Here is a 23,161-nt window from a genome sequence, read left to right on the forward strand (position 1 = left end):
TGCCACCATGGGCATTGCATGTGGAAGCACGCTACAGAGGTGCCTGCAGCTAGATGAAAGAGATCTGCACACCTGGAAGGACAGATGAATGGTCTCCCCACACTGATTTTTTTCTCAAACCTTGTTGCATGCTGTCAGAACCATGCAGAGGAGGCAAACACAGCTGGTCTGGGCCCTTTAGGAAGAGGTGGAAATATGAGTTATAATGGCCTGGAAGATGGGGTTGTTTAATCCATACACCAATAGGCTTGGAAGCAGCGCCCCTACCCATGCTGTCCCACAGGGCTGAGCAACGGGGGTCTGGTACAGCAAAAACAGGAGCTAAAGGGGCCATAAGGATTGCCGCATGAATAGCAGTCAGACCACTGAGGTCTGCTCCAAAACCTCCCAAGCACCACAGGTGTGAGATGCTGTGAGGCAGGGGGATGATGCTCAGGAGGTCCTGAATGGCTGCTGCATCCTCCTGCACCCCATGGATCTGTGCATGCTCGGCCGAGCTCTGCCCTGCGCCTGCTTCCTCTGGGCTTAGAGCTTCAGGATGGAGACAAGACCCTGATCCCGTCCCCATTCTCTTTATTTACAGACACAACATCAGCGGGGGGTGTGGAGGTGGCAAATGGTGCCTTGTGAAGCATCTGCCCACGCAGGCAGCGCTGCGCCTGCAGCCAGGCCCGGCAAGCCCTGTGCAGTGGGAGGGCGTGCAGTGCTGGCTCCAAGAGATGGGGAAGGCAGATGGTGGTGGACCGAAAGGCCGCACACCTCCCCATGGCAGAGCCGCCTTCGCCTCCTGAGCATCTATTTCCACCGGCCGCCTACCATGGTCTTCCCACGGGCAGCCTTTGACCTGGGAGGGAAGCAGAAAAGCACATGTAAAATGGCATTATTGACCATAAAAGGAGGGACGAGTCATCTCCAGTTGATGCTCACTGGGGGGAAGAAGGTCTTTTACTGCCCCATGGAACCTGAGTCAGTGCATCCATGTGTTTTGGGGTTCTATGGAAGCTCATGCATTTTGCAGGTGTCTCTAAGGACCCCCAATTCCCCTCCCATATTTCTCCCTCCCAAGGATCCTTCACAGGTTGGATCTCTGGTGGCAGAGGGACAAAAGCAGCTGCAGGATCCGTCTCTCAAGAACCAGAAGCTGTGGTGATGTTAGTCAGGACCCATCTCCTTAACTAGAACCAGGGGAACAGACACTGCTGGGGGCACAGATCAGTTGAGAGGAGGAGGAAGAGAAGGAGGAAGAGGAAGCTCAGGTGGACAGTGAAGGGCATTTCTGGCATGTCATCCTGAGGGTCACCACAGCATCTTTGGCTGCCAATCCTTGGCATTGCCTCCTCCCTCAGCCCTACTGCTAGCCCCATGCAGCACACATGCATTGGGGAAGCAGCTGTACTCACCCTTTGCTGCAGTAACAGGCCGTGATGGGGCAGAAGAGAAGAGAGATTTGGTGTAAGCACATGGGAGATGCTGCTACCTGGCACACGGGGCAGGCTGAGCACCTCTCATGTGAGGCGACAGAGCAGGGATGTGAGAGCAGAATGGTGCTCCAAGGGTGGGAGTTGAACACCCACCTCTGCCCTAATACAAAGGGTGCCCCCCTGTCCTGTGCAGGGAACATGGGCACAGGGACAGGCTGTCCTGCACAGCTCCCACAGGGATTTCCCTTCCTACACAAGCTGGAATCTCCAGCATCCTCTTGAGATGCTGGGCAGAGCCACTGCAGGGATGGGGGCTGCTGGAGGCTGGTAGGACCCCCCCAGGACACAAGGCTCCATATGCAGAGGTGGGGTGTCCCCAGGGTCCATGCTCATCCAGGGTGTCTGGGGCAGGGGGAAGCTTGGTGGAGGTGGGAGGCAATGGTTTGGGTCTGTCAATAGCAGCAGAGCAGCACTGATGCTGGGCCAGGCCTGCAGATCCATGAGCACTGGGTACCAGGGGGCCCGAAGGCAGGAGTGGGGAGGTGGCTCTGTGAGAGTACCAGAGGGGCAGGAGGTACACGGGGAGGGAAGTGGAGCCAGGGGAGCAGGGAGGGAAAGGCAGGAGGAGGGGTGCTCAGCCTGCCCGGGACTTACACTTTCTGGTGGTCACTGACACGGTTTCGGAGGACATTGATCTGCAAGAGAAACACAGACGGGTGCTGAGGCCGGGCAGGATGCCCTGCACCCAGCCAGGGAGGGGGGACACGGAGAGGATGCAGATTCATCACTGCTCTCCCTCCCCTTGCATGGGCGCAGGGCTGTGATGTGCAGCACAGCAGGAAGCCTGCTGGGGTGCAAAGGATGTGCCCCCAGGAGCCGGGAGGTCACAGGGCCACCACACAGCCCCTTGCACTGCCTGCCACATCCTCCAGCAGTTCATGGCTGTGTGCTCAGCTTTGCCAGGGTTGGTTTGACCCTGGCTCACACAACCCCAGCCTGGTTTGTGCTGGAGGAGACCTTAAAGCTCCTCCAGCTCCAACCCCTGCCACGGGCAGGGACCCCTTCCACTGGAGCAGCTTGCTCCAAGCCCCTGTGTCCAACCTGGCCTTGAGCACTGCCAGGGATGGGGCAGCCACAGCTTCTCTGGGCACCCTGTGCCAGTGCCTCAGCACCCTCACAGGGAAGAGCTTCTGCCTTAGATCCAACCTGAACTTGCCCTGTTTCAGTCTGAACCCATCACCCCTTGTCCCATCACTACAGTCCCTGATGAAGAGTCCCTCCCCAGCATCCCTATAGGCCCCCTTCAGACACTGGAAGCTGCTCTGAGGTCTCCACGCAGCTTCTCTTCTCCAGGCTGAACAGCCCCAGTGTTCTCAGCCTGGCTCCATACAGGAACTGCTCCAGCCTCTGAGCATCCTCGTGGCCTCCTCTGCGCTTGCTCCAACAGCTCCATTGAGGTTTTTGTCCTCAACAGGTCCATTGAGGACAAAATCTCCATAAAGGAGGAGGTTGTGGCTTTGCTCTCAGTGCAGAGCCTGTTGGGTGTCTGTCACCCCGTGCACGCAGGGGGAATGCAGGCAGCTTCCCCATGACAGCAGGGTCAGTCAGACAGCCCCCTCCCCATGGCCTCGACGGGGAGCAGGGGCAGCAGCATCCAGGCACATGGGGCTGACTGAGCTCACCTCGTATTTCTGCCGCTTGAACTTCTCCTGCAGGTCAAACTTCTCCGCCTCCAGGTCCCGGATGCTTTGCCACAGCTCCTTGGCCTTGTCCCTGTGGGAAGGGGTCAGTGCAGGAGAGGGATGTTGCTCACGGCAGGGGCCAGGGCAGTGATGCCACCGTCGTGCAGGCTCTGTGCCCAGGTGGGGATGTGTTACCCATGCGGCAACGCCAGTCCCACGCATGGACCAGAGCCATAGGGGAGGTTGGGACAGACGGGGACATGCATGTCCCATGCGTGTGAGCGTGGCTCCCTCTGATGGCTACGGCTGTCAGCAGCAGCCTGGCAGAGCCACACAGCCCCTGTCCCCGCTGGGGTGTCACAGCCCATCACCCCCTTGTCTGGGCTGCAGCCCCAGCCCAGGATCCTGCTGCAGAGCAGGGCTCCTGTCCTGGCCAGCCGGTGCTCACCTCAACTTGTCCTCATTGAGGTGGTCGATGTTCAGGGGCTTCCGCCGTTCGCTGAGGATCTTCTTCTTCTTTTCCCTCTCTGTTTGCTTCTTCCCCCCCTTTTTCTCTGACTGAGGAAACCATCACCCCATTGCAGGTAAGGAAATCTGCCCAGCCTTCCCTCTATCCCCATCCCCACCTCTGCCCCAACACCCTCAGCTTTGGGGATGCCAGAAGCACATGAGGTCCTTAAGGAAACCTTGGCAATAGTGAACAAGACACCCCCACCCCTATTCCTGTCCATGAGGTGAGGCTGGACCCCGACCAGCATCCTCAAAGCAGAGCTCTCAGCTCACTTTGGCCCTCTCACTGCTGCTGTGACCCAAGAACAGTGCTGTGAGGCCAGCCCATGGTGGAGCCCTTCCCAGGAGCACCAGCACCCACATTGCAACCACCCAGGGCAGGATCACACCTTCTGCATGTAGCCTCCAAAATGCAGCATGTTGGAGAAAGCCTTCTTCTTCCGCGCTTCCTCCTCAGCCTTCTTCCGTGCCTCCTCTTCCTCCTTGCGAGCTCGTTCTTCCTACCCAGGGTCAGAAATGGGTCAGGACAGAGACCTCATGGGCAGCTCATGCCAGGCTGGAGCTGCCCATGGAGCATCCCGAGCCCCATCCCTGGGGGTACCACTCACGGCCATGCGGGCTTGTCGCTCCTTCTCCCTCTCGCTGCGGATCCGCTGCTGCTCAGCCCTCTCTGCTCGCCGCTTTTCCTGCAGGAGAGGACATTGGCTTGGGCACTGCATCCTCGCTGTCCATAGGGACACATCCCTGACCCCTCTGAGTGCCCCGAGGGAAGAGCTGCTGCTCTTATGTCTTCTAAGAGAGCATGTGGAGCAGTGACCATGGGCAGCATCACAGCAGCCAGGCCAACAGCTTTCCAGGCACTGGGGGACAGAATCTGGCTCAGATCTCAAGCTTTGTCTAGCAGGGACATGGGATGTGTCAGGTCTTTCTGTCATGGCCATGGGGGAAGGATCACGGCTGGGGGAAGGCTGCATACATACAATCCTGTCCTTGAGGGACATGAGCTCCTCTTCCTCCTTCTTCCTGCTCTCAAAGTGGGCTTCAATGAGAGCCTGCAGTTCGTTCAGGTCCTTCTCCATGCGCTTGCGGTGGATGTCCTGCACCAGACAGAAGCAGCAGTGGTGGCTCCCACGAGTGAAGCCCTCCAGGAGGTGCTGGGTACCTCGCAGGGGGGGCATCTTGTGCGCTACTTACATCAAAATCCAGTCTCTCGCCATCTGGGATTTTGGGAGGCACCAGGTTTGGCATAAAGACCCTGCAGGAAGGTGAGGAGGGGAAGGGTGAGTCTGCAGCCAGTACCTGGGACAGGAGGGTGCCTTTCAGCCCTCCTCTCTGAACCACAGTCCCCAGGGATGCAGGGTGAGCACACTTAGAGGACAAGGAGGTGCAATCCTGCTTGCTGGCCATCATCAGCTGGACAGCATCGGAGGAAGACCTGCGGCATTCCCGGGAAGCACTCCAAGGCGCCCGCATGGCTGGGATAACTCTGCAAGCTGCAGGCAACTTGGCCATGACCCTGTGCCAGGCACCCTGGGGCTGGCAGCCACCCCAATGCTCACCCAGCAGAGCACAGAGGAACTGTGGGCTCCGGTGTGATCTGGCACAGGGAGATGGAAACCACGCTCTCATCCTCTTTGGGCTTGAGAGGGGCAGGGGATGCTCAATAGGAGCACATAAAGATGAAGGGGTTGTGGCTGAGGACAGAGCTGGCTCCCATAGTGCGGCATTGCAGGGGTCCAGGGGGACCTGCAGGCTCCTGGTAATGGTTCACAGCTCCAGCCTCATGTCATCCATGGCCAGGCACACACTGCAGAAGCACAACCCTGGCTGTGCCATGGACCATACCCCAGGCTGGGGTGCACACAGGGCTTTTCCAGCTGCAGGGCCAAAGGGCAGCTGAGCCTCCCCCAAGGAACACTCAAAATGCTTCAAAACTGCCAAAAGAGCTCATCCTCAGGGTCCCCCTTCTATTCTGTGTCTGTCTGCACATTTCTCTCCTTTTTCTCTCCATGTCCCACCCTGCTTTCCTGCTTTCAGGCCTCAATGTCCCATGTCCTGTATGGATCACGGCGCTAAGCCCATCACACAGAGCCTCTGCCCTGGCACAGCTCCTCTTGACATTGACACTTACTTGGGTTTTGGCTTCGATTCACCTTCAGGTCCCCAGGAACAGGAGAGAAAGACAACGTCAGTGTCACAGAGGCAACCTTGACCCAAACCCCACCACACTGAGCAGAGCCACCCTTCTCTCCCATGGATCCTCCTCCAGCAAGGAGGCACGCAATGAGCTCTGTGCCAGAACCAGAGGCACACGCTGGTGCTCCTGCCTGAGCAGAAAGGTGTTTGGAACCTCCGTATGCAGGTGAAGGGACAGAGCCTCCCGCCCCAGAGAGCAACAAGGATGGATACCTCACCTTCCCCAGGCTCCTGCTCTCGGTCCCCCTCTCCACCTGTGGAAAACGGGATGCTTTGGCTGCCAGAGGCCAGCACCAGGGACACAGTGGGGTGGTTCCACCAGGCTGCTCCCCTCTGCTAAACCCAGCTCCATCCCTCCGGAATGAAGGGGGAGAAAGCCATTCCCTCATGAGCATCCCTAACACACAGACAGACCCTCTCCAAGAGGGACCCAGAGGTGCAAGTAGTGCTACCTTCTCCTCCTGGATTTTGGGTGAACTCCTTACCTAGGCAGCACAAAGCCATCCCTCCTGCAAGCACGCTGCTTCCACAGCGCTGGCATGGACTGGGGCCAGGGCATCTCTGCACCATTTGCCACAGATTTTCTATCATCTCCAGCAGCAAATGAATTCAACACCAAAACCCTTTTACAAGGGCCCCGTGTCTTGGGGGACTGGGATCAGGACCGAAATAGCTGAAACTGTCACTCCTCTGCTCCTGCTTTACCTTCTCCTGGTGCTTTTGTTTCATCTTCTTGTTCTGTTTCAAAAGCAATGGGGAGAATATGAGCACCCATGGGTGAGGACAGCCCCAGCACCCCAACAGAGGGGTCCCAGCACCCCAGCAAGGGGAGCACATCTGGGATCTGAGCCTGTCCCACCAGCCATGACAACACGGGGCACACATCAGGCCACCCCATCTGCTCCAAAGAGGTCTCATGAAGTCGAATGTCTTTCAATGGTGAAACACACCAGGGCATGACCCCAGCTCTGGGATCCCTATGGGATCTCCTGGTGGAAGAGGCTGAACTAATTTTTGGCACTATTTTGGAGAGCTGGACACCAACCAGCAGAAAACATCCTTATCTTTATGCTTGCAGAGCCGTTGCACTCAGTACATCAGGAAAGGCCAGCTCAGGTTTGACATCTCACTGGGAAATACAGGTGGGAGCTGCCCTTTGTGCTCTTGACCATGCTGGGACATCCCAGACCCTGCTTGGTACCCCAAAGCCAGGCAGTGGGAGCTCGCTGGTGAACCCGCCACTCACCTTCTGCCTTGGTTTCTTCGATCTCCTCCTCCGCTTCCTCTACCTGTTCTTCCTGCCCTGTGGAATAACGGGCAGCGTGAGCTCAACAGCCATTGCTCCCCTGGCTCCCTACAGACCCCCAGGGCAACCGCAGCATGGAGCCAGATGGGAGAGACCCAGCAGAGATGCAGCCATAAGAGAAAGAAGCAAAGAGCTTTGCTCTAACCCTTCCCCAAGGCTCTGTGCTTGCACACATAGAATCATAGAATCATAGAATAGTTTGGGTTGGAAAGGACCTTAAGATCACCCGGTTCCAACCCCCTGCCATGGGCAGGGACACCTCACACTAAACCATGGCACCCAAGGCTCTGTCCAACCTGGCCTTGAACACTGCCAGGGATGGAGCATTCACAACCTCCCTGGGCAACCCATTCCAGTGCCTCACCACCCTCACAGGAAAGAATTTCCTCCTTAGATCCAATGTAAACTTCCCCTGTTTCAGTTTGAACCCATTACCCCTTGTCCTGTCACTACAGTCCCTAATGAAGAGTCCATCCCCACCATCCCTATAGGCCCCCTTCAGATACATCAGCAGATCCATGGCCCCTCCCGGGTTGTCCCTCATTCCCTCTTATGCTCATCATGCTCTTACAGCCCAGGCTGGGAAGGGGGTGATTTCTATTGCCCCCCTCTAGCCCCAGCGAAGAACAAGAGCGGCTGGCATCAGAGACCGTGCCTTCGGCACCTTCACAATCGTATTTATGACACCGTGCGAGCATTTTTCCACTGGAGGGAGCAGTATCCCCACAAGAGTCCTCCGTTGGAGGCAGAGCAATGCTGGAGCCCACAGGTCCTGGGAAGGCTTGTGTTCGCCCAGCAAGAGAGAAGGAAAGGAAGAGAAGGCAGCAAACCAGGAGTACATTGGTTGGTGTAAGAGAGGAGCCACAGACACAGGAGCAGACACACAGAGCACAGCAGGGCAGGGAGCGGGGAGTGCAAGAACTGAAAGATAGAAGTGGAAGAATGAAAGAAAACCATTTCCCAACCAGGGGGAGGCAAAAGACACACCGACATATTCATAGCAGCAGTGCAGAGATGAAATAAAGAAAGGTGCAATAGCTACCGTCTTCTTCCTCTATCCATTCTTCCTCTTCTGAGCCAGGGAGGAGGGAAAGGAATAAGTGCAGAGGTTAGTTGGATGCCACGAAGCTGCGGAGTGTATCTATGGCGTGCATGAGATGAGCACTCCGGCACTGCAGGGCTTTCCCCTTTGCATGTCCCTTTGCTTTTAATGCCTGGGATGCTTTGCTGTGCAGCAAAGCCCTGAAGCAGCAAGAGGCTCAGCAAAACCCAGCTCCCAAACGCAGCCCAAACACACGGCCCAGATGTGCCCCAGCGTGTCTGCTTTGCTGCTTCATCAGGCTGAGGCACTTGGAGCTTTGTGCTTGAGCATCATGAGCATACATCCAGCTGATTCTCCAACACCCATTGAGTTATTGGGCTCACACCTCTGCCTGTGCTGAGCACAGCATTCCCATCCCTGCTTTGAGTCAAGGGATCACTCAGACAAAAGATCCTGATTCAAACTCAGGCTGGTTTTGATCCTACTGATGTTTCAGGTGGAGAAATCCAGAGCGTGGTCTCCTTTGCCATGAGTTACCCATCACAAGGGGTTGTGGAGTCTCCCTCTCTGGAGACATTCCAAACCCACTGGACACATTCCTGTGTAACCTGCTCTCAGTGGCCCTGCCTTGGACTGGATGAGCTCCAGATGTCCCTTCCAACCGTAATGATTCTGTGCTTCCAATCAAGGAACCCACCCGAGCAAAACACTGACCCAACAGCTCTTGTCTCTTGGCTCTCAGAACCACCGATGAGACACCTACCTTCTTCCACATACTCCTCTTCAGAGAGCAGGCGTGCACACAGGAAAGAGGGAAGGGAAAGAGATGCAGGTTATTGGATCATTTCTTTGCTTCAGCCTCAGGGTGCAGGTGGTCCACATCCTCTTACCTTCCTGCTCCCTGCAAAGCACAACATGGATTTGTGGGGTCACAATGGGGCACGTGTGTCCATCAAGCCATTCAAAGTGCTCAACTGACACTTCAGCAGTGGTCAGGGCACAGCAACCATTCTGCAGCCTGAGAAGATCCAGTGACCATAGCCTCTCATCCTAGAAATGGGCATCTCTCATCCCAGCTTTGCCTCAAAGTCCTTTCCTGACCTTGGGGGAGATGCATGGTCTGTCCTTGGAGTGCCCAGGGGACACCGGGCACAGGGCACTGATTGCCAGGACATGCAGGTCTGTCATGGCATTAAAACATAAGAGAAGGATTCGGATCTGCTTTTTCTGCTGATGGATGAGGAGCATGAGGTGTGCTTGGACTAATCCCTGTAACCACGTATGGCAGATATTGAGCCCCTTCTCTCCAGGGTGCATTTCATGGCCCAACAGCCCTCACCAGCAAAAGTTGCCCTCAAATTTAGGCCCTGGGGAGTGATGCTCTGGATGTGGCAGCAAAAACCCCATCAGCTTTTCCCAGCTCTCTCTCACTGATTCAGGTTGCAGCATTTCCAATGTCAGGGCTGCCCCTTGCTATGTGCGTGCTGGTACAGCCCCTAACACAAGCCTCCCCACTGCTGGGGGTCTCAGCAGTGATGCAGATGGGCATGGGGTGAGGAGATTTTATGCTGGATGCTGGAGGCAAATGGCACTTCTAAGCAATACCGTGACCCTGTGGGGAAGTGGGAATAAGGAGAAAGAGAAGCTGCTTAAAAACACATCACTTACTGGTCATGTTCTTCGATGACCTCCTCAGAGTCTGACATGCCTGGTTATCTAGCAGAATTCAAGGCAGATTGGAAAAGGAGAGGGTTAGGAGTGGAGATAAGGACAAGCACAGCCCGTCCTCCAGCACCAGGGACACAGGCACAGAGATGCTGCTCCTCGCCAAAGCACTGGGGCCCTGAGCTGTCCCCAGCTCTGACAGCATTATCTCAACAGAGATAAGGTTCCCCCTCCCCTCCTCTCCCAGGATCACTGCTCACCCCAAATAGCAAGCAGGAGATTAGACACAGCCTCATGCAACACTGATAACTGCTGTCAGGAGCCATGTCCAGCTGCCTCAGGGTGCTGTGTTTGCTCAGGGCACAGGAAAAGAGCCCAATTACAACGCTCAGCTTGTCTGGCTTCCTGACTATTCTTAGCTCGGTTGGGACACAGAACCTTTGCAGGGACATCCCGTTATCTCAGATCTACAGCCCTGCACAAGCCACAGCACAAGAGCTCGATGACACTTCACAGCCCAGCCCTCCAAGAGCAGAGGGTGCCCCAGAAAGGGATGATCTGGGCCCAACCAGGGTGTTTCCCTCCTGGTCCTGAGGCTGAGCTCAGCTAAAAGGGGTAATCCACAGCCTGCTTCAGCAACAGGGGTAGGTGCTCATTCCCAGTCGTGATCAGGAGGATGCCACTCATTTTCCCACCTCATCTGGTTTCTACTCATTGCTCCACCAAGAGGTCTACACAGGCCAGTGCCATGATCAGCCCCAGCCCTGTGCATCCCAGAGCAACTCTGGGCATCCCAGAGCAGCGCTGGGCATCCCAGAGCAGAGCTGGGCATCCCAGAGCAGAGCTGGGCATCCCAGACCAGTGCTGGGCATCCCAGAGCAGCACTGGGCATCCCGCAGCAGTGCTGGGCATCCCAGAGCAGTGCTGGGCATCCTGCAGCAGCACTGGGCATCCCAGAGCAGTGCTGGGCATCCCAGAGCAGCACTGGGCATCCCGCAGCCATGCTGGGCTTCCCAGAGCAGTGCTGGGCATCCTGCAGCAATGCTGGGCATCCCACAGCAGCACTGGGCATCCCAGAGCAGTGCTGGGCATCCCAGAGCAGCACTGGGCATCCCGCAGCAATGCTGGGCATCCCAGAGCAGCTCTGGGCACCAACCCAGGCCCCTGCACAGCCTGTCCATTGCTCAAGCTTGTGCCAGACCTCAGCCCAGCCGCGATGCAGCTCTAGAAATAACTCCCATGTGCCAAAGCACCTGTTCCCAGAGCAGCGCCGCTTCCCTTCTCCTGCTGGGAACAACTGGTCCTGCTGCATCTGTCGAGCATTTATAACCCGGGATGGGTAGGACAGGCTGCGGGGTCGCCTGCTCGAGATGCTGAATCCAGGGCTGGAATCCACACGCATGGGAAAGCTGCGCTGCAGGAGGGGTGCCTCCGCATACCCCGGGGTGGTCAGATCTCACTTTGAGCAATGACTCAGAAGGTGCTTTTTGGAGACAAATGAAGTCAGAACTCAGCCCTGGCAGCTCCATCGCCTGCTTCTGCCATCCTTGTTCCTGCTGATGGGTCTGGGGCTTGGCCCTAAGAATCCCTTTCAGCACCATCCCCTCAAGTCCTGTCCCCCTCGAACACCAGTTCCTGGCCCTACTTGTCCCCAGGCTCAGCATGGTGCTGCTATCCTGAGCTTGGCCAAGTGGTTCATGTGGCCTCTGAGCTGCCAGGACTTCCCACGACACAAGAGCAGAGACTCCATCCCAGCCATGACAGCGCAAACGTGCATTTGCAGAAGCTTATTTCTACATCTCCATTCACCTTCTCCCTCCTATATCGCTCGATCCCACAGAGAATTTGCTAAGGAACAACAGCAAAACCTTAAAGGGTACACACAAAAGGTGTCTCTAGGAAATACGCATCCATCCTCTGCACAGAAACAGATAAACCTTTCCATTGAAGCTGTGGAATGTTGTTTTCCCAGCATTTACTCCAGTGCAGCTCACATCTCTGCTCCATTCCTGCTTCATACACAGGAGCATCCCAGCTCTAACCCACCCTATGGGCTGCCAGTGAGCCATGGCCAGGCTGGCCCAGCTCTCACATGGGCATCACATCCCTCCTGTCCCCTCCAGAGACACAGTTAACAGGGATCTGTGAGATCCACTGGAACCAGAGCAGCCAAAATCCTTCTCGAGCCACCTGGGGTGCTTTAAAGGGCATTGGGCAAGTTGCAAATACAACCCCCTGGAGAAGGTCCGGATGCTTGATCCATGCGAATGCCTTCACGGCAAAAATACCTCCTGGCTGGGGAGCACCATTACCCCTGAGCCAAATCGCTCCTGCCCTTCCACTGAGCATCCTGTGCCCCCCGCAGCCTTACCTCTGCCGTGGGGCACCAGCGAGATCCCAGGGAGCTGGCGGGCGTCTGGGAAACGCTCTTTGGGGGCAGGAGGCTTTAAGGGGGCTCCAGCGCCCACCCCGGGGCGGGCAGCACCGGCAGGAATGTGCCCGGCGCCCAGGGAGGAATGCAACACTTGTGAGCTGCTATTTCAGCCCCAGCCCCCTCGGCCGCTCCCCCTTCCCCCCCAGGAGCCCATATAAGCCCAAGCTATTGTGTGGCCTCAGAGATTTGCTATTTTAAACCCTCCGGACCGAGATACGCGGGTGCCCGAGGGGCTGACACAAGCCAGGCAGCTGTCATGCTCTGATAAGGCAGCGAGCGCAGGACCAGACCCTCCATGGCAGCCCCCAGCCCTACACTGAGCCCATGAGGCTGCAAAAGAAGAGGCTCAAGCTGGTTTTACCATGTGTGTCTCGGGTCTTCGCCTTCTTTCCCCTTGTCAGAAGAAGCAAAACTGCTCCCATCCCATCCCAGAAGGAGGTGACCAGGAGCATCTTAGAAAGGGCAACGTTTATTAGGGAAACAACAAAGGCACAGAGAGAACCAGGTCCTTTCCAAAGCCCAACAAGCAGGATGAGGTCTAGGGGCAGCAATAAAGGCCCACACCACACTTGGATACCGCAATGGTAGCTCAACACACAGCCCTTGCCCACTCAATGGCCCCAGCACAAGGATTTCAGCATCATTTTAGGGGCCAGCACCCTAAAGCCATCCTGATTACCCTGCATCCCTGCTGGGTGGGCTCAGCAGCCCAAGGGGTGCAGGACACGGGTCACAACAATAGGCTCGGGAAGAAGGGCAAGAGGGAAATAGGGTTTGGGGAAGGGGCCCAGCACAGGGCATTCAGCTCCATGCAGCCCCAAATATAGGACCATGGTCCACCCACCCTTCTTTCCCATGTATTTAAGTGAAAGGGGTCACTGCACCAGTGGCATCGGGTCCACCCTTCTTCCACAAAGCATCACTCGATGCACGTGTGATGTTGAAAGCTTGGGTCACTCCAGCAGTGACAGCCTGGGGAAGGGTTGACACCTGCCTGCCCCACATCATCCCACACGAGCCAGGCAGCAGGGATGGGCATGGTCCATGGATGTGCAGCTGAAACTCCCTTGCCCAGGCAGCTTCTTGCCCCACCGACATCATCCAGCTGCAAGGGCGATGCAGAGGTTGATCCCCTTTGCAAGCACGGTTATGGGGCACGGGCAGAGGTTAGGAGCAAAACACCAGAACATTCAGGGAAAACAAGGCAAGAATCTGCCTCCAGCATCTGCAAGGAGCTTCCAGGCCTGGGCACTCCGGTACAGGCAGCAAGTGAGGTCTGGGTGCGCAGGGATACGTTTCCAGCCTTCTTCCTTCCTCAAGCAGAGGGCCCTGGCGATGTGGGGTGCCCTACATGTGGCACGGGGAACACTCATGGCAGTGGGCTGCTGGGCAGGCTGGGCTTTGATCCTCAGAGCAAAACAGTTTTTCCCAGATCATTTGCTATTATCACAAATGATATTATTGCAACTGGAAAAGAAAGTGAGACACAGTGAGGGCTGGAAACCCCAAAGGCAACTACTGCAACCAGGACCATACTTGTGCCAAACAGGGAACGGGGCAGGCAGGCAGGCATCCCCTAAAACCCACCACATGCCACTTTTCCCTTCTTCTCCCAGACCTGTCTCCTTCTCACCATTAGAGCTGCCTCCAGTCACCCCCTCCTGCCAACTCCCCCAAGCCATGGGGTCCTGGCCCACACAATCCCTCCATACCCCATAGCCTGGGTTTCTCACATCTGCCCTATGAAGGCTCTGCCCACGGCTCAGAGGATGCATCCCCTTTCAAAGCAGCTCCGTGTTTACCTTGGTGTCCACAGAGGTGTCTCCAGGCTGCTTTACCCAGTTGGGCAGGCTGCTTATTTTCCTGATGTCCTGCAAACAGAGGTGGCACAGGAAGGTTTCCCCTGTGCATCACGCGTTGCCTCGGCCTGAAGCACACACGCGCCCCAGGTAGAATCAGACACCTTAGAGACCCTTCCCCGGGCAGCCCCTCCAAACCAAGCACAGCTCCAGCCCGCAGAGACGGCAGCACCGGGTGTTCCAATAGGGAAAGCTGATGAAGGAGCTGCAGGCTTTGATCCAGGAGTGACCCGGGAGCAAACCCTCCCCTGGCAGACACGAGCCAGCACAGACACGTCTGGGCAGCACTGATCTCTGCAGCTCAGTGCTGCGGGTGCCCGGGCTTGTCTGCCCCGGCTGCAGGGCTGGGCTGGAGCTGCCCCTCCTGGGTCCATACCCAGGAAGCTGCGGGAGGCTCTGCTGTGTTACTGCTGCAGATGGTGGTACCCCCCCAAGGGACTCGCTGAGCATCTCCTTTCCAAGCCCTGAGGCCTAAGGATTTCCTGTCCATCTCCCTACAGAACCCGCAGTGGCAGTGATGACCCCCGAGTCCCCTTTAGAGGGCGACTTTGCCCCCACAGCTACAAGACACCCTACTCTGGGGAGGCTGGAACACATGCAGGGACGCAGATCACTCCAGACCCCACATGCAGCAGGACCTCTCAGTACACACGCAGATCCCTAAACCCCAGAGCCCCAGTTCATCAGCCCATAAGCTCCAACACCCCAGATGCAGGGACATGTCCTGCCGGGCTGCCTGGGCTGTGGGCTCTTGCCCAAGGTGTCAGCACAAGCCGGTACCTTGCTCTTCTCCTCCTTGGCAGGCTCCTGAGCTCGGCTGATCCATAGATTAATGCGGGATGTCACTGACCCTGGGATCTTCAGGTTGTCCTGTGGCACAGAGAAGAACACCGGGATTACAGCACCAGCTCCCTCATGGCACAAACGCTACTGGGCACAGTCCCCAGGGCACAAGGGACTTGGCTCCATCCCATCGGCACGGACCCGCACAGCCCCACAGCACCCTCTGGGTGGCAGCCGGGGCCCGAGCGCATCCCTGCCCGTCTCAACCAGCACCGCGCTCCCATCGCGCTGCAGAGGGGAAGATGCGCCCGAGAAGCCGGTGCCGGCCCCAGCACAGGGCGATGCCGCCGGCTCCTGCGTTACCTTCCTGGCAGCGAGCGGCTCAGCCTTGCCCGGAGCGCTCGCCTCGAAGAAGTTGCGCTTGCTCGCCACCCCGTCCGAGGAGAGCAGGAGGCTCTTCTGAACGGGCAGGGATGATTTCACCGCCTCCGAGCGCTGCGAGGAGAGAGAGAGCGGGGTCAGCGGCGGGCACGGCTGCGCCACGCGTGGTAAAGAGCAAAGTCCTGCTTCTGGGTCGCATCCCCAGCCCATTGAGGTCTGCTCCCTCCATGCCCATCCAAGCTCACCGGCTTGCCCCAGTGCTCCCTGCAGCAGGAGCATGGAGCATCCCCATGACCCTCCCTAGTGAAGATCTGCTCTCAGATCCTACAATCCTGAGGCTCATCCCTTTTTCCACCTGGGACCGTCTTCTTTAACCCCATTAGCACGTGTTTGATGCAGCTCAGTCCCACTCTCCCTTCCCCATTCAGCTCCAGGCCATGCCTCTTCCTCTCCCCACACATCCCTCCCATGCCGAGGGATTTCAGCACCTGCACGGCCGAGTTGTACTTTTCCAGCTTCTCCCCAATGGTGGTGCTGCTCCCTGGGATCCTCATACTTGCACTGGTGAAGAAGAGGGAAAAGAGTTGGATGCAGCCCCCTCAGGATCACCTGGGACTCAGCCCATGGTTCTGGGGACTCCACTTGGCAGAAGACCCTGTCTGACTCAGGCACTCCTCCTGCATCCATCTGCAAGTGAATGGCAGCTCATGCCCTGCTGATGACCAAGATCTCTGGGTCTCACCATCTTACTGGGACCACTCTGTACACTGAAAAACAGCTCTGAGCTCCTCAGTTTACCCTGTCTTCACCACTGCCAGGTCTGAGCTGCATCTTTGCCAGTACCAGGATGAGTTTGCCTGCAGTATGCACAGTTAAAAGCCCAAGTGCTGTAAAACCCCACTCCCCTACCCTGCATTCAGAGGTGGGACAGCATCCCATTGACTCCCTGCGTTCACATCTGATCCTTTGTTCATCAAGAGTTTTTAAGCCACCTGGCCATGGAGATGTGGCCACCAAAGCCAGATCAGCGTGCTCATGGACCTGTACCGTTGGTTTTGATATCTCCAGGGATGGGACCCTGTTGTGGTGCTGCACGACTCCACACTTAACCACCACTGTGCAGACAAGCACCTAAGAGAGTGCCTGAACCATGAGGCAGCAGGAGGTAGCTGGGGGGGGGGTCTTGTACACATACAAGCCCTACACTGGACATCAACCAGGCTCCCTGGGGACCAGCATCCAGCAGATGTGCACCAGGGTACTCACTACCTGGTACCAGGTCCCATCACCTCCTCCTCCTCCCTTGGAACACCAAGGGGGACAATTCCTGCTCAACAAGACCCAAGTAACATGAAGAGAGGTGCTGACCTCCTTGTGAGAGGGCTTTGGCTTTCTTCTTTCTGTTTTCTTGAGATCACCTGGAAGGCACAAGGAGAGGAGATTCTGGAGCCATCTTTGGTTATCAAAGAGAAGCTGCCACAAACTCATCTCCCCCATTTACAAGAAGGCTCCATTTTCACCCACACCAGAGCTGATGTCGCACCTCAAAGCCCTCCAGCCTAAATACACTTCATAGTGCTACCATCCCCAATAAAGCAGCATGAAACTCAACTAAGCCAGCAAGTCAGCACTGATTCACAGCAGGGAGGATCTCAACAGCTCTTGGTTTTCCCAACCTCTTTATTCCAGAGATCTTTTGGGGCAGGCTAGAATGTCAGATATTCCCAGGGATGTAACAACGGATAAGAAAGAGGATGGATTTCTTTTTTATCCTCTTAGAGAAGACCAATAATGCCAGAGGGGGAATGGTCCTTCCCAGGGCTCTTTGGGAAACCTGAGGACAATGAGCTCCCTGTTTTCTCATCACTTCCCACAAGTTCCCATGCCAACACAAAGCATGTCAATATGGGCTTGATCATCAGCACAGGCCTTCGGTCAGACACAGTGAATGAAAATGGAGGTAAACTGAAGCAGAACTGCAATGCAAAAGATCAAGGGGGGATTTCAAATGCACTTTTGGGAATAGACTCTGCCAACATAACCCGGAGACAGAAGCAACCCTTCCTTCCCCCTTCCTCCACTGCCTAAACAGGGATCATCCCCCCATTTGCTTAAGGTCTTACCCGAAAGGAAACAGTTCTTGGGCTGGTTCGTCTGATGGAGCTGCTGTAGGTGACCTGAATGGGGAAAGCATCCGACTTCTCTGCAGATTCCTCTGGGGTGGCAGACGGCTCTATTGCCTCCTTTGGGGGATTCCTGGATGGCTGCTGAGGAAAAAGCAAGCACCTGATGCATCCCTGAAGTGAACGCTGAGGTGCAGGGAGCAGAGCAGCCAGGGTGGGAACTGCTTTGGAAGGCAGCATCTGAGGTTGAGGTCCTCCAGACTGTGGCTGTCTCATTTGGACAGGCAAAGCCCTAAAGACCTCTTCAATGAAACCGTGGTGGCGATCAGTAGGGGCTTGCTGGAGAAGGGGATCAGAATAGCACATGCAAGGGAGGGAAAGGGGTGGTGGGACCCTGTCCACCACCTCACAGTTTGCAGCTTTCAGAGGAACCTTCCCCAGAAGCCCACGGTTCCGTTTCCCTCCTGGTGCTCTGGGGCTCTCCCTCTCTCTGTTGTCCTCCCAGCACCCAGGGCCTCACACCACAGGGGTTGGTGCCTTCCCCATCCCTGCTCACCTGCTGCTCCAGGGATGAGGTTGCCACCGAGGACGTCTTCTCCGCGCTGCGGCTCCCTTGCCTGGTCAGGATCTTGACCTCGCGGAGCCGGCAGCCCCCCAGCTCCATCGGGGCCTGTGGCTCCTGCACCTCCTTTCTCTGCTCTCCCCGAGGAGTCCCCACACCTTGTCCCTCCTTGTCCTGGAGCCGTGCCCTCACCACCACCTTCCTCTCCAAGGCTGGCTGCCGGTGTCGGTCTCCTGGTGGGTCCCCTCTGCCCTTGGCCCCATCCCGATCCCGCTGTCCAGCCTGGATGCTCTCCTGCCCTGTGTGTGGCTGTGTCCCTGCCTCCGCACCCCTCGCTCCCACCCCTGGATCCTGCTGCTCCTTCTCCTGCCTCAGTTTCCCAGAGACTGCCATTGGAGACCTTGTCCGTCTCCCTTCTTGAGTCTTCAGCACTACCGGGAGCTTGTGCTCTTCCCCATCCTCTGTAGCCACGGGCTTCACCAGGGATTGAGGTCTGGAGATGGAGACAAAACGGGGATCAAACCTCAACACCCAGAAAGCTGGGTTTATGCTGCAGGTGAAAGGCTTTGGGGGGGGTGTAAAGATCCCACCAACATCCTGGAGTCATCCCTGCAGAGCAGGACTTGCAGCCATGCTCATCACTGCCACCCCCGCTATAGGCTCTCTGAGGACAAGTTTGGGTTAAAAGTCTTTCCTTTCTGTAGCAGAGGTTAAGCATTTCTACAGCCTCATCCCAGGACATCAGCATCCAAAAGGATATTTGCCTTCCTCCTGAATTGCAATCATGTGGGCAGCCTATGCTAGCACTAGGGAAGGGGAACTTTACTGTCTATCTTGTTCATATTAGTCCTATCCAGCCCCTATCCAACCCAAGCACCCTAACTCCACCCCACCTGAACCACAGAGAGGAACACCTCTAGAGCACAGATCCCACTGTGCACAAACCCCATCTAAACACCGGGCATCTCCAGGATCAGTTTAGAGAGGGCTCTGGTTGTGAAAGGGCAGCCTTTTCAGACCTCAGAACACCTCCAAAACCTTTTCAGATCTCAGAGCACCTCCAAAACCCAGCTCCCTGCAACAAGGGACTTTGGGAACACCACCGGAGCACCCTTGGGTTGCCTCCCCATTCCAGCAAAGGCCATAGAGCATCACTGCAAGGACCAGAGGAGGAGGATAGGCTCTGCATGCTGAGCTCACCTGCCCTGCAGAGGAGGGTGCCTGTCTGCTCTTACCTGCTCAAGATCCCACAAGAGCATGGCCAGCACCCACCTGAGCTCAACCTCAGCACCAACCCTTATCCTGGAGGACCAGCACCCTGCACCATGGGATATGTTGAAGCTCATGATGAAGCCCACCAGAGGTCTATCCCTCTCCTTGTACTCCTCCTGTGAAGCTCATCCTTCTGCCTAAAAACCCATTGAGCTCCTCCCCCAGCTCAGCCCACTCTTATCCAACAGATAGTCCCACCCATTTGCAGCAACTTTGGCTCAGGACCCATTAAAACAAGGCAGCAAGCTGCAAGCCATCAGCATCATGATGAAGACTGATGCCAGCAGCACCCCACACACCTGCTGGAAGCTGGGTTGGTGCCTTTCACTGGGTTTGGGGGCTCTTCCTCCGTCGATGTGGAGGACAACAGGTTCCGGTGCCTTCGCCGGCGCTCCCTTTGCTGCTCTTCTTCATCCTCCAGGGTCCTCTGCCTGGCCAGGCTGTTTGGGATGAAGCATAAGGATATGGTGGTGCTCTGTCCCGCATGGGCAGCCTGCAGCCTCGGTGCCAGATGGAAGGAGACTGAAACACCCTCGGGAAGGGCTGAGGGGCTGATGGAGATTGCCTTCCCCAGCTGCTCACAGGGCTGGAGGAGATGGATGCCAACATGAGCCCGGTGTCATAAAGCGCTCTCGCTTCACCTAGCTGATGCAGGCATTTCCCAACACAAGCGCTTGACAGCTCCTAATTTCTTCTGTTAGAGGCATCACCCATTTAAAAGGAATCCCTACATTAAGCAAACCTTCCCAGGCAAGGATATTTAACATGTAACTCAGCAAGACCAGGACCCTAGAGCCACCGCATAGATCTCAACCACATTACCTGGAAGGGAAACCACCGGTGGCAAAAGATGTTAGCTCCAGCATGATTTGTGGTGATGGCATTTTCATTTTTATTGAGCAAAAAGCCTCAGATGCAAAAGCATCAGAGGCTGAAGGCAGCTCTGCCTGGAACTGTGTTGGAAAACGCCTTTGTTGGCTGCTTTGAGCTTTCCATAGTGGTATCCATCACCTACAATCCTCAGTCAGCCACCAAAGCACGCAGGGGTCCCAGTGGTGCTCCCCACACCGTGACCAGCCTGCTGGGGCAGAGCACAGGCTCCATCCCCTCGCAGCATCCCTGCTCTGGAGCTGGCACTGCAGCAGATGCAGGGTTTACTCTGAACTTGACTTTAAAGAACATGAAAGTCGGAGCAGGTCCGGGCCTGCGGTGTCGCTCACGTTGTTTGGGCCACGGCGACTCGTGGCGTGGCTCCCGAGTTACTGTGTAATGGAAGCTGGGTCATAAATTAAACCACATTCCCCCCCCTGTGTGTGTTTGCAGCCTCTTGTGCTTCCTGGTCAGGGGAGCGGCAGGGGCAGCAGAGCAGAACCAAGAGCCAAGAAGGGACTGGTCCTGGCTGGGAGCACGGCACTGATCTGGGGACAGTGCAATGTCAGGGACAATGTGCTGCTTTTCCCTCTGCTGCCTCCATCCCCAGCACCCCTTGCACCCCCAAGCAGCCTTCACACCCCAACAGCCATGGGATCCACTGCTGGGGGGGTTCTTAGTGGTCCCTGATGCTGTGCTTGGCATCAGGGGGATGGAGGAGGCTGGGACCTGTGCTGAGCATCCCCACCTTGCTCTCACCCCATCAGGGGACACCGTGTCCTTACAGCTCTACTCACCTCCATGGGCCTGACCCTGTAAATATTTGTGCTCAGCTCAGCTGCCCTGGGAAGGCAGCACAGATTTATCTGCATGGCACAGCGTGATCTCCCGGTGCAGCAATCATAGAACCATGGAATGGGTTGGGTTGGAAAGGATCTTAAAGCTCATCCAGTTCCAGCCCCCTGCCATAGGCAGGGAGACCTTTCATTAGATCAGCTTGCTCCAAGTCCCATCCAACCTGGCCTCAGACACTTCACTCGTTCCCACAGGCAAGGTTAACACGTGCATGGGGACTTACATACACAGGGACCTTGGCTAAAGGGCTCTTGTCCCTTGAGCAGTGACAGCATGGGGTGCTAACCCCAGTTTGCATCCACTTGACAGCCAGTTACCTCTTTGCTTTTGCACACACAGCCTCCTTCAGAATGAAAATGAGATTTTCCTGCCTTGAGTTTGCTTGGCTCCTTGTGAGCTGCACGTAACCTGGCATTACCAACATGCAGTTTCTCGTTACTTGCCATTACACAATCCGCCCATTAGGCTACGGATTTGCTTTGCCAACATCCCCATCCTCTTTTCAAAGAGGGATTTATTCTTCACCCTCTTTGCTTTTTTAAACTCATAGAGATGAATGAAAATGGATTGGTGAGTCTCCCCCTGCTTTGTCCTCTCCTGCCCTGTTAATCATTATTGCTCAGAGAGCTGACATTCATGCTGTTTCAGTGAACGCTCTCTCATCTAATGAGAGAGGAGAAACTGCCTGCATGGGTTGTGAAACAACCTGGTTGCAGGACCCCACCGGGCCTGTGTTCAGGCAGATCCGTGGCTCAGAGGAGGTGCATTTGGATGGGGCTGGGATGTCCTTTGGATCATTCCCATCCCTGACGGAGGCTGGGTGTGAGCTGGCAGCCTCTGAGCAATGGGGTCTCAGTTCCCTTTTCCAGGCTGGATGCTGTGGGTGCCTTTATCCGGAGTGCTGGGGTTTGCAATTAAGTCTTGGAATCACATCCACTTAAACTGGGATTTCTGCTCTTTTGAGTCACCACCTCCCTGCCTGTGCAAGTTCTTGCCCTGGGATCTGCAGGAGGTGGGGAGCGATCCCCACATCACCAAGGCTTCATGGGAGCCCCTGATTCACACCATGATGCCCCAGAGCCTCTCCTGGCCCAGCTCCCATTGGAGCCAAGATCCATTGGACCGAGTGAGTGGCAGCGCCGCGGGGCTGCGGGGCTCATCCAGTGCCTGCAGATGAATCAGGGTTTGCTCAGCGCCGGGCAGGCAGAGCCAGGACACACACCCAGGGGCTGTGTGGGTATGGGATGAGTGAAAACCCCACAGCCGGCTGCGGGGCAAGGCTGGAGGCACAGCCCAGCCAGCCTGTGCCCCAAAGAAAGTCAAACCAGACCAAAACTACACCCAATGTGGGGCAGGGATGCGTTTCCAGAGCCATTTTCCTATGCAGAGCTCAGCTTCCCCAGAAAACAAGAACGCTTCTGATCTTGCTCGCCCACAAGAAATCCCAGCAGTGCCAAGCTCTGGATGGGGCTGGCACCACCTCTGCAATCAAAACCTTTCTGCCAGCTCTTGTCCTCCCCAAGCCCCCTTGGCCAAGGCTCATTGTGCCAGCAGCTCACCCTCACCCCCTCCCTCCCTCCCTCCCTCCAAGGGTTAAGCATCAAACCCCAGCACCTACCTGGAGAGATCGGACCAGTTCCTTCTGCTCAGAGACATTCCTGCTTCCCGTGAGTCTCAGAGAGCCCCACGAACTCCTGCAGGCATCAAGGCCAAGGGGCTGCCGGACCGCGGCAGGGGATGCGCGCTGCTCCGAGCCTCTGCTCCCCGGGGAGGGAAGGAGCTCGCTGCAAGGTTATTTCCCTGTGCACCTTTACCCTGCGTGCAGCCCCTTTGCATCACATGGCTCCTTATCTACCTTGACACGGGCAAGGCTGTAATTTGTCTATTAGCGGCGCCGGGCGAAAGCCGCCCTGCCCAGCACTGACCCCAAGCGCGGCTCACTCCCCGCTGCCGGCTGTGCTCCAGCGGGGACCCGAGCTCCGGGCTCGATCCATCCAGGTCTCCCAGGGTTTCGGAGGCAACTCCCTGCGGAGAACCTGTTTTACCAGCCGCTCTGCACCAGTCAACATCCTCCAGCACCGGGGGAGGAGGTGAATTACCTTGGGCTGAGTGGGAGGAGGCTGGCTCCCAGGGATCCAAAACAGTCATTAGAACACCTCCATCTGGGTGCAGTCCAGCCCTTTCCAAAGAGCACGGGAGG

The 23,161-nt window shown here is 56.5% G+C and overlaps 3 protein-coding genes across 8 annotated transcripts in view; 1 reads left to right on the top strand and 2 right to left on the bottom strand.

The window, feature by feature from the left end:
* IGFN1 (immunoglobulin like and fibronectin type III domain containing 1) overlaps positions 1–23,161 on the top strand; it is a 212,574-nt gene that overhangs the window by 105,157 nt on the left and 84,256 nt on the right. The window lies entirely within an intron of this gene.
* TNNT2 (troponin T2, cardiac type) lies at positions 557–12,321 on the bottom strand. The gene is made up of 17 exons (XM_061363104.1): positions 12,194–12,321; positions 9,826–9,873; positions 9,048–9,058; positions 8,921–8,938; positions 8,158–8,187; positions 7,056–7,112; positions 6,515–6,547; positions 6,028–6,063; positions 5,745–5,766; positions 4,808–4,868; positions 4,594–4,710; positions 4,222–4,299; positions 4,003–4,113; positions 3,552–3,661; positions 3,104–3,194; positions 2,076–2,116; positions 557–844 (listed from the first exon to the last, which is right to left on the bottom strand). The coding sequence occupies exons 2-17, from the start codon at positions 9,861–9,863 to the stop codon at positions 796–798; spliced, it is 903 nt and encodes a 300-aa protein (XP_061219088.1). The 5' UTR covers positions 9,864–9,873; positions 12,194–12,321; the 3' UTR covers positions 557–795.
* LAD1 (ladinin 1) lies at positions 12,707–22,697 on the bottom strand. Of its 3 annotated transcripts, none has more exons than XM_061363106.1 (10): positions 22,580–22,697; positions 19,536–19,676; positions 17,959–18,457; positions 17,403–17,543; positions 16,648–16,697; positions 15,768–15,840; positions 15,262–15,393; positions 14,896–14,985; positions 14,059–14,127; positions 12,707–13,723 (listed from the first exon to the last, which is right to left on the bottom strand). In XM_061363106.1, the coding sequence occupies exons 1-10, from the start codon at positions 22,615–22,617 to the stop codon at positions 13,715–13,717; spliced, it is 1,242 nt and encodes a 413-aa protein (XP_061219090.1). In that variant the 5' UTR covers positions 22,618–22,697; the 3' UTR covers positions 12,707–13,714. The 3 variants fall into 3 exon arrangements, with proteins under 3 accessions (XP_061219090.1, XP_061219089.1, XP_061219091.1); XM_061363105.1 differs by having other exon boundaries at positions 17,403–17,546; XM_061363107.1 differs by lacking the exons at positions 19,536–19,676; positions 22,580–22,697 and adding an exon at positions 19,165–19,282 and having other exon boundaries at positions 17,403–17,546.

This window comes from Neopsephotus bourkii, unplaced genomic scaffold (assembly GCF_033783945.1).
Source record: "Neopsephotus bourkii isolate Nb327-2 ecotype Australia unplaced genomic scaffold, CSIRO-AGI_Nbou_v1 NB_1139, whole genome shotgun sequence".
NCBI lineage: Eukaryota > Metazoa > Chordata > Aves > Psittaciformes > Psittacidae > Neopsephotus > Neopsephotus bourkii.